A 9,966-nucleotide genomic window follows, 5' to 3' on the forward strand; every position below is an offset into this window, starting at 1 on the left:
AGGTGGGGGGGGCGGAGAAAGACGCCAGAGGTGGGGGGGGCGGAGAAAGACGCCAGAGGTGGAGGGGGCGGAGAAAGACGCCAGAGGTGGAGGGGGCGGAGAAAGACGCCAGAGGTGGGGAGGGCGGAGAAAGACGCCAGAGGTGGGGGGGGCGGAGAAAGACGCCAGAGGTGGGGGGGGGCGGAGAAAGACGCCAGAGGTGGGGGGGGGGCGGAGAAAGACGCCAGAGGTGGGGGGGGGGCGGAGAAAGACGCCAGAGGTGGGGGGGCGGAGAAAGACGCCAGAGGTGGGGGGGGGGGGGGCGGAGAAAGACGCCAGAGGTGGGGGGGGGGGGGCGGAGAAAGACGCCAGAGGTGGGGGGGGGGGGGGGCGGAGAAAGACGCCAGAGGTGGGGGGGGGGGGCGGAGAAAGACGCCAGAGGTGGGGGGGGGCGGAGAAAGACGCCAGAGGTGGGGGGGGGCGGAGAAAGACGCCAGAGGTGGGGGGGGGGCGGAGAAAGACGCCAGAGGTGGGGGGGGGCGGAGAAAGACGCCAGAGGTGGGGGGGGCGGAGAAAGACGCCAGAGGTGGGGGGGGAGGGAAAGACGTCAGAGGTGGGGGGGGGGAGGGAAAGACGTCAGAGGTGGGGGGGGGGGGAGGGAAAGACGTCAGAGGTGGGGGGGGGGAGGGAAAGACGTCAGAGGTGGGGGGGGGGGGAGGGAAAGACGTCAGAGGTGGGGGGGGGGGGAGGGAAAGACGTCAGAGGTGGGGGGGGGGGAGGGAAAGACATCAGAGGTGGGGGGGGGGAGGGAAAGACATCAGAGGTGGGGGGGGGAGGGAAAGACGTCAGAGGTGGGGGGGGGGGGGAGGGAAAGACGTCAGAGGTGGGGGGGGGGGGGGAGGGAAAGACGTCAGAGGTGGGGGGGGGGGGGAGGGAAAGACGTCAGAGGTGGGGGGGGGGGGAAAGACGTCAGAGGTGGGGGGGGGGGGAGGGAAAGACGTCAGAGGTGGGGGGGGGCAAAGAGGTCGGGGGAAGGGGGCAAAGAGGTCGGGGGGTCGGGGGTCGGGAGGTCGGGAGGTCGGGGGTCAGAGGTGAAGACAACAGGGAGACATCAAAGGTGGGGGAGGGGAAAGACAACAGGGAGACGTCAGAGGTGGGGGAGGGGAAAGACAACAGGGAGACGTCAGAGGTGGGGGGGGGGGAGACAACAGGGAGACGTCAGAGGTGGGGGGGAGGGGAAAGAGGTCAGAGGTGGGGGGGAGGGGAAAGAGGTCAGAGGTGGGGGGGAGGGGAAAGAGGTCAGAGGTGGGGGGGAGGGGAAAGAGGTCAGAGGTGGGGGGGAGGGGAAAGAGGTCAGAGGTGGGGGGGAGGGGAAAGAGGTCAGAGGTGGGGGGGAGGGGGAAAGAGGTCAGAGGTGGGGGGGAGGGGGAAAGAGGTCAGAGGTGGGGGGGAGGGGGAAAGAGGTCAGAGGTGGGGGGGAGGGGAAAGAGGTCAGAGGTGGGGGGGAGGGGAAAGAGGTCAGAGGTCGGGGGGTGAAGAGGTCAGAGGTCGGGGGGAAAAGAGGTCGGGGAAGAGGTCGGGGAAAAGAGGTCGGGGGGGGAAAAGAGGTCGGGGGGGGGAAAGAGGTCGGGGGGGGGAAAGAGGTCGGGGGGGGGGAAAAGAGGTCGGGGGGGAAAAGAGGTCGGGGGGGGGAAAAGAGGTCGGGGGGGGGAAAAGAGGTCGGGGGGGGGGAAAGAGGTCGGGGGGGGGGAAAAGAGGTCGGGGGGGGGGGAAAAGAGGTCGGGGGGGGGGGGAAAAGAGGTCGGGGGGGGGGAAAAGAGGTCGGGGGGGGGGAAAAGAGGTCGGGGGGGGGGAAAAGAGGTCGGGGGGGGGGAAAAGAGGTCGGGGGGGGGAAAAGAGGTCGGGGGGGGGAAAAGAGGTCGGGGGGGGGAAAAGAGGTCGGGGAGGTGGGGGAAAAGAGGTCGGGGGGGGGAAAAGAGGTCGGGGGGGGGAAAAGAGGTCGGGGGGGGGGAAAAGAGGTCGGGGGGGGGGGAAAAGAGGTCGGGGGGGGGGGAAAAGAGGTCGGGGGGGGAAAAGAGGTCGGGGGGGGAAAAGAGGTCGGGGGGGGAAAAGAGGTCGGGGGGGGAAAGAGGTCGGGGGGGGAAAGAGGTCGGGGGGGAAAAGAGGTCGGGGGGGAAAAGAGGTCGGGGGGGAAAAGAGGTCGGGGGGGAAAAGAGGTCGGGGGGGAAAAGAGGTCGGGGGGAAAAGAGGTCGGAGGTCGGGGGGAAAAGAGGTCAGAGGTCGGGGGGAAAAGAGGTCAGAGGTCGGGGGGAAAAGAGGTCAGAGGTCGGGGGGAAAAGAGGTCAGAGGTCGGGGGGAAAAGAGGTCAGAGGTCGGGAGGTCGGGGGGAAAAGAGGTCAGAGGTCGGGGGGAAAGAGGTCAGAGGTCGGGGGAAGAGGTCAGAGGAAGAAGACGACAACAGGGAGACGTCAGAAGTGGGGGGGAAGACAACAGGGAGACGTCAGAGGTGGGGAGGGGGGGGAAGACAACAGGGAGACGTCAGAGGTGGGGAGACGTCAGAGGTGGGGGAGGGAGGGAAGACGTCAGAGGTGGGGGAGGGAGGGAAGACGTCAGAGGTGGGGGAGGGAGGGAAGACGTCAGAGGTGGGGGAGGGAGGGAAGACGTCAGAGGTGGGGGAGGGAGGGAAGACGTCAGAGGTGGGGGAGGGAGGGAAGACGTCAGAGGTGGGGGAGGGAGGGAAGACGTCAGAGGTGGGGGAGGGAGGGAAGACGTCAGAGGTGGGGGAGGGAGGGAAGACGTCAGAGGAGGGGGAGGGAGGGAAGACGTCAGAGGAGGGGGAGGGAGGGAAGACGTCAGAGGAGGGGGAGGGAGGGAAGACGTCAGAGGAGGGGGAGGGAGGGAAGACGTCAGAGGAGGGGGAGGGAGGGAAGACGTCAGAGGTGGGGGGGGGAGAAGACGTCAGAGGTGGGGGGGGGGGGGAAGACGTCAGAGGTGGGGAGGGGGGGGAGGGAAAGACGTCAGAGGTGGGGGGGGGGGGGGAGGGAAAGACGTCAGAGGTGGGGGGGGGGGGGAGGGAAAGACGTCAGAGGTGGGGGGGGGGGGAGGGAAAGACGTCAGAGGTGGGGGGGGGGAGGGAAAGACGTCAGAGGTGAGGGGGAGGGGGAAAGACGTCAGAGGTGGGGGGGGGGGGGGGGAGGGAAAGACGTCAGAGGTGGGGGGGGGGGGAGGGAAAGACGTCAGAGGTGGGGGGGGGGAGGGAAAGACGTCAGAGGTGGGGGGGGGGGCAAAGAGGTCGGGGGAAGGGGGCAAAGAGGTCGGGGGGTCGGGGGTCGGGGGTCAGAGGTGAAGACAACAGGGAGACATCAAAGGTGGGGGAGGGGAAAGACAACAGGGAGACGTCAGAGGTGGGGGAGGGGAAAGACAACAGGGAGACGTCAGAGGTGGGGGGGGGGAGACAACAGGGAGACGTCAGAGGTGGGAGGGGGGGGGAAAGACAACAGGGAGACGTCAGAGGTGGGGGGGAGGGGAAGAGGTCAGAGGTGGGGGGGTGAAGAGGTCAGAGGTGGGGGGGAGGGGAAAGAGGTCGGGGGGAAAAGAGGTCGGGGGGAAAAGAGGTCGGGGGGAAAAGAGGTCGGGGGGAAAAGAGGTCGGGGGGAAAAGAGGTCGGGGGGAAAAGAGGTCGGGGGGAAAAGAGGTCGGGGGGAAAAGAGGTCGGGGGGAAAAGAGGTCGGGGGGAAAAGAGGTCGGGGGGAAAAGAGGTCGGGGGGAAAAGAGGTCGGGGGGAAAAGAGGTCGGGGGGAAAAGAGGTCGGGGGGAAAAGAGGTCGGGGGGAAAAGAGGTCGGGGGGAAAAGAGGTCGGGGGGAAAAGAGGTCGGGGGAAAAGAGGTCGGGGGGAAAAGAGGTCGGGGGGAAAAGAGGTCAGAGGTCGGGGGGAAAAGAGGTCAGAGGGAAAAGAGGTCAGAGGTCGGGGGGAAAAGAGGTCAGAGGTCGGGGGGAAAGAGGTCAGAGGTCGGGGGAAGAGGTCAGAGGAAGAAGACGACAACAGGGAGACGTCAGAAGTGGGGGGGAAGACAACAGTGAGACGTCAGAGGTGGGGAGGGGGGGGAAGACAACAGGGAGACGTCAGAGGTGGGGAGACGTCAGAGGTGGGGGAGGGAGGGAAGACGTCAGAGGTGGGGGAGGGAGGGAAGACGTCAGAGGTGGGGGAGGGAGGGAAGACGTCAGAGGTGGGGGAGGGAGGGAAGACGTCAGAGGAGGGGGAGGGAGGGAAGACGTCAGAGGAGGGGGAGGGAGGGAAGACGTCAGAGGTGGGGGAGGGGAAAGACAACAGGGAGACGTCAGAGGTGGGGGAGGGGAAAGACAACAGGGAGACGTCAGAGGTGGGGGGGGGAGACAACAGGGAGACGTCAGAGGTGGGAGGGGGGGGAAAGACAACAGGGAGACGTCAGAGGTGGGAGGGGGGGGGGAAGACAACAGGGAGACGTCAGAGGTGGGAGGGGGGGGGGGGAAGACAACAGGGAGACGTCAGAGGTGGGGGGGAGGGAAAAGAGGTCGGGGGGAAAAGAGGTCGGGGGGAAAAGAGGTCGGGGGGAAAAGAGGTCGGGGGGAAAAGAGGTCGGGGGGAAAAGAGGTCGGGGGGAAAAGAGGTCGGGGGGAAAAGAGGTCGGGGGGAAAAGAGGTCGGGGGGAAAAGAGGTCGGGGGGAAAAGAGGTCAGAGGTCGGGGGAAGAGGTCAGAGGAAGAAGACGACAACAGGGAGACGTCAGAAGTGGGGGGGAGACAACAGTGAGACGTCAGAGGTGGGGGAGGGAGGGAAGACGTCAGAGGTGGGGGAGGGAGGGAAGACGTCAGAGGTGGGGGAGGGGGAGGGAGGGAAGACGTCAGAGGAGGGGGAGGGGGAGGGAGGGAAGACGTCAGAGGAGGGGGAGGGGGAGGGAGGGAAGACGTCAGAGGAGGGGGAGGGGGAGGGAGGGAAGACGTCAGAGGAGGGGGAGGGGGAGGGGGAGGGGGAGGGGGAGGGAAGACGTCAGAGGAGGGGGAGGGAGGGAAGACGTCAGAGGAGGGGGAGGGAGGGAAGACGTCAGAGGAGGGGGGGGGGGGGAGACGTCGGGGGGGGGGGGGGGGAGACGTCGGGGGGGGGGGGGGGGAGACGTCAGAGGTGGGGGGGGGGGAAGGGAGACGTCAGAGGTGGGGGGGGGGGGAAGGGAGACGTCAGAGGTGGGGGGGGGGGGGGAAGGGAGACGTCAGAGGTGGGGGGGGGGGGGGAAGGGAGACGTCAGAGGTGGGGGGGGGGGGGGGGGAAGGGAGACGTCAGAGGTGGGGGGGGGGGGGGAAGGGAGACGTCAGAGGTGGGGGGGGGGGGGAAGGGAGACGTCAGAGGTGGGGGGGGGGGGGGAAGGGAGACGTCAGAGGTGGGGGGGGGGGGGGGAAGGGAGACGTCAGAGGTGGGGGGGGGGGGGGAAGGGAGACGTCAGAGGTGGGGGGGGGGGGGGGGAAGGGAGACGTCAGAGGTGGGGGGGGGGGGGGAAGGGAGACGTCAGAGGTGGGGGGGGGGGGAAGGGAGACGTCAGAGGTGGGGGGGGGGGGGAAGGGAGACGTCAGAGGTGGGGGGGGGGGGAAGGGAGACGTCAGAGGTGGGGGGGGAGGGAGACGTCAGAGGTGGGGGGGGGGGGAGGGAGACGTCAGAGGTGGGGGGGGGGGGAGGGAGACGTCAGAGGTGGGGGGGGGGGGGGAGACGTCAGAGGTGGGGGGGGGGGGAGGGAGACGTCAGAGGTGGGGGGGGGGGGAGGGAGACGTCAGAGGTGGGGGGGGGGGGGAGGGAGACGTCAGAGGTGGGGGGGGGGAGGGAGACGTCAGAGGTGGGGGGGGGGAGGGAGACGTCAGAGGTGGGGGGGGGGGGGGAGGGAGACGTCAGAGGTGGGGGGGGGGGAGGGAGACGTCAGAGGTGGGGGGGGGGGAGGGAGACGTCAGAGGTGGGGGGGGGGAGGGAGACGTCAGAGGTGGGGGGGGAGGGAGACGTCAGAGGTGGGGGGGGGGGGAGACGTCAGAGGTGGGGGGGGGGGGGGGGAGACGTCAGAGGTGGGGGGGGGGGAGACGTCAGAGGTGGGGGGGGGGGGGGGAGAGACGTCAGAGGTGGGGGGGGGGGAGGGAGACGTCAGAGGTGGGGGGGGGGGGGGGAGGTGGGGGGGGGGAGGTGGGGGGGGGGAAGGGAGACGTCAGAGGTGGGGGGGGGGGGGAAGGGAGACGTCAGAGGTGGGGGGGGGGGGGGGGGAAGGGAGACGTCAGAGGTGGGGGGGGGGGGGGGAAGGGAGACGTCAGAGGTGGGGGGGGGGGGGGGAAGGGAGACGTCAGAGGTGGGGGGGGGGGGGGAAGGGAGACGTCAGAGGTGGGGGGGGGGGGGGAAGGGAGACGTCAGAGGTGGGGGGGGGGGGGGGGGAAGGGAGACGTCAGAGGTGGGGGGGGGGGGAAGGGAGACGTCAGAGGTGGGGGGGGGGGGGGGAAGGGAGACGTCAGAGGTGGGGGGGGAGGGAGACGTCAGAGGTGGGGGGGGGGGGAGGGAGACGTCAGAGGTGGGGGGGGGGGGGAGGGAGACGTCAGAGGTGGGGGGGGGGGGGAGGGAGACGTCAGAGGTGGGGGGGGGGGGAGGGAGACGTCAGAGGTGGGGGGGGGGGGAGGGAGACGTCAGAGGTGGGGGGGGGGGGAGGGAGACGTCAGAGGTGGGGGGGGGGGGAGGGAGACGTCAGAGGTGGGGGGGGGGAGGGAGACGTCAGAGGTGGGGGGGGGGGGAGGGAGACGTCAGAGGTGGGGGGGGGGGAGGGAGACGTCAGAGGTGGGGGGGGGGGAGGGAGACGTCAGAGGTGGAGGGGGGGAGGGAGACGTCAGAGGTGGGGGGGGAGGGAGACGTCAGAGGTGGGGGGGGGGGGGGGAGAGACGTCAGAGGTGGGGGGGGGGGGGGGGGAGACGTCAGAGGTGGGGGGGGGGGAGGGAGGGAGACGTCAGAGGTGGGGGGGGGGGGGGAGGGAGACGTCAGAGGTGGGGGGGGGGGAGGGAGGGAGACGTCAGAGGTGGGGGGGGGGAGGGAGGGAGACGTCAGAGGTGGGGGGGGGGGGAGGGAGGGAGACGTCAGAGGTGGGGGGGGGGGGGAGGGAGGGAGACGTCAGAGGTGGGGGGGGGGGGGAGGGAGGGAGACGTCAGAGGTGGGGGGGGGGGGGGAGAGACGTCAGAGGTGGGGGGGGGGAGAGACGTCAGAGGTGGGGGGGGGGGGGGGGGGGGAGAGACGTCAGAGGTGGGGGGGGGAGGGAGACGTCAGAGGTGGGGGGGGAGGGAGGGAGACGTCAGAGGTGGGGGGGGGGAGGGAGGGAGACGTCAGAGGTGGGGGGGGGGGGAGGGAGGGAGGGAGACGTCAGAGGTGGGGGGGGGGAGGGAGGGAGACGTCAGAGGTGGGGGGGGGGGAGGGAGGGAGACGTCAGAGGTGGGGGGGGGGGAGGGAGGGAGACGTCAGAGGTGGGGGGGGGGGGGGGAGGGAGGGAGACGTCAGAGGTGGGGGGGGGGGAGGGAGGGAGACGTCAGAGGTGGGGGGGGGAAGGGAGACGTCAGAGGTGGGGGGGGGAAGGGAGACGTCAGAGGTGGGGGGGGAAGGGAGACGTCAGAGGTGAGGGGGGAGGGAGACGTCAGAGGTGGGGGGGGAGGGAGGTGGGGGGGAGGGAGGTGGTGGGGGGGGAGGGAGACGTCAGAGGTGGGGGGGGGAGGGAGACGTCAGAGGTGGGGGGGGAGGGAGGTGGGGGGGGGGGGGGGAGACGTCAGAGGTGGGGGGGGGAGGGAGACGTCAGAGGTGGGGGGGAGGGAGGGAGACGTCAGAGGTGGGGGGGAGGGAGGGAGACGTCAGAGGTGGGGGGGGGGGAGGGAGGGAGACGTCAGAGGTGGGGGGGGGGAGGGAGGGAGACGTCAGAGGTGGGGGGGGGGGAGGGAGGGAGACGTCAGAGGTGGGGGGGGGAGGGAGGGAGACGTCAGAGGTGGGGGGGGGAGGGAGGGAGACGTCAGAGGTGGGGGGGGGGAGGGAGGGAGACGTCAGAGGTGGGGGGGGGGGGAGGGAGGGAGACGTCAGAGGTGGGGGGGGGGAGGGAGGGAGACGTCAGAGGTGGGGGAGGGAGGGAGACGTCAGAGGTGGGGGGGGGGGAGGGAGGGAGACGTCAGAGGTGGGGGGGGGGAGGGAGGGAGACGTCAGAGGTGGGGGGGGGGGAGGGAGGGAGACGTCAGAGGTGGGGGGGGGGAGGGAGGGAGACGTCAGAGGTGGGGGGGGGGAGGGAGGGAGACGTCAGAGGTGGGGGGGGGAGGGAGGGAGACGTCAGAGGTGGGGGGGGGGAGGGAGGGAGACGTCAGAGGTGGGGGGGGGGGAGGGAGGGAGACGTCAGAGGTGGGGGGGGGGAGGGAGGGAGACGTCAGAGGTGGGGGGGGGGGGAGGGAGACGTCAGAGGTGGGGGGGGGGGAGGGAGACGTCAGAGGTAGGGGGGAAGGGAGACGTCAGAGGTGGGGGGGAAGGGAGACGTCAGAGGTGGGGGGGGGAGGGAGACGTCAGAGGTGGGGGGGGGAGGGAGACGTCAGAGGTGGGGGGGGGAGGGAGACGTCAGAGGTGGGGGGGGGAGGGAGACGTCAGAGGTGGGGGGGGGAGGGAGACGTCAGAGGTGGGGGGGGGAGGGAGACGTCAGAGGTGGGGGGGGAGGGAGACGTCAGAGGTGGGGGGGGGGGAGACGTCAGAGGTGGGGGGGGGGGGAGACGTCAGAGGTGGGGGGGGGGGAGACGTCAGAGGTGGGGGGGGGGGGAGACGTCAGAGGTGGGGGGGGGGGGAGACGTCAGAGGTGGGGGGGGGGGGGAGACGTCAGAGGTGGGGGGGGGGGGGGGGGGGGGAGACGTCAGAGGTGGGGGGGGGGGGGGGGGGGGAGACGTCAGAGGTGGGGGGGGGAGACGTCAGAGGTGGGGGGGGGAGGGAGACGTCAGAGGTGGGAGACACGACAGGGAGACGTCAGAGGGGAGACACGACAGGGAGATGGGGGGGGGGGGGAGATGTCAGAGGTGGGGGGGGGGAGACACAACAGGGAAATGGGGGGGGGGGGAGACACAACAGGGAGATGGGGGGGGGGGGGACGTCAGAGGTGGGGGGGGGAGACAACAGGGAGAAGTCAGAGGTGGGGGGGGGGAGGGGATGTTAGTGGTGGAGGGGTGACAGCGGTAGGGGGGGAGGGCAGAGGTAGGGAGAGGTCAGGTGGGGGGGGGGGACAGCGGTAGGGGGAGGTCACAGGTAAGTGAGAAGGAGATTTGTATACCTCGGCATCTTTGACGGTCTGCAGATACTTGTGAAGTCCCTCGGATTTCTTCTCAGCCGCCAGGGACAGAATCTTCTCCTCCATGGTGTGTGGTGGAGACCTCTGACAATAGAATACAATGGGTCAGTACATCTCCATATCATCATATGACAGGAAAGCAGGACTGGACACTCAGTGCAATGACTCCATATATGTGTATACTGTACATATACTGACACCACAGGCGGGACACTAGGACTATATATTAGTATATCGCACTCCTGTCCTCCTCCGTATACAAGACCAGCACACCTCACCTCACAACTCCCACTCACCAGTATCCACTGACACCGAATCTCCCGCGCCTGACGTCACTTCCGGCATCGTCCTGTGTGAGGCCGTCCTTACTGTAATAGGGGCCTCTCGCCGTCTCTACTCACTACATGTATAGGAAAACTAGATATACAGAGAAGTATATACTGTACTGTGTATAATATATAGAACATCTATATTACTAATCGCCCAATGGACAGAGAAGGAGCGGTATCAGTGATGTGTAGTACCATCATTTTGTATGAGAAGGGCCAGTGGCGCAATGGATAACGCGTCTGACTACGGATCAGAAGATTCTAGGTTCGACTCCTGGCTGGCTCGTCCCAAATCTTTTCATTCTACGATCAATTCTATTC

At 68.7% G+C, this 9,966-nt stretch overlaps 1 protein-coding gene across 2 annotated transcripts in view; it reads right to left on the bottom strand.

The window, feature by feature from the left end:
* FANCI (FA complementation group I) overlaps window positions 1-9,658 on the bottom strand; it is a 100,969-nt gene extending 91,311 nt beyond the window's left edge. The window contains exons 1-2 of one of the 2 annotated variants that reach the window (XM_077471244.1): window positions 9,613-9,658; window positions 9,299-9,400 (exon numbers count right to left, since the gene is read on the bottom strand). In XM_077471244.1, the coding sequence (XP_077327370.1) occupies window positions 9,299-9,382 (84 nt within the window). In that variant the 5' untranslated portion in view covers window positions 9,383-9,400; window positions 9,613-9,658. The other variant, XM_077471245.1, reaches the window with a different exon arrangement.
* Between the last annotated feature and the right edge of the window lie 308 nt (window positions 9,659-9,966).

The sequence above is a fragment of the Lithobates pipiens genome, unplaced genomic scaffold (genome assembly GCF_037356315.1).
Source record: "Lithobates pipiens isolate NorthernLeopardFrog02 unplaced genomic scaffold, aLitPip1_a1.2 Scaffold_8, whole genome shotgun sequence".
Taxonomy (NCBI): domain Eukaryota; kingdom Metazoa; phylum Chordata; class Amphibia; order Anura; family Ranidae; genus Lithobates; species Lithobates pipiens.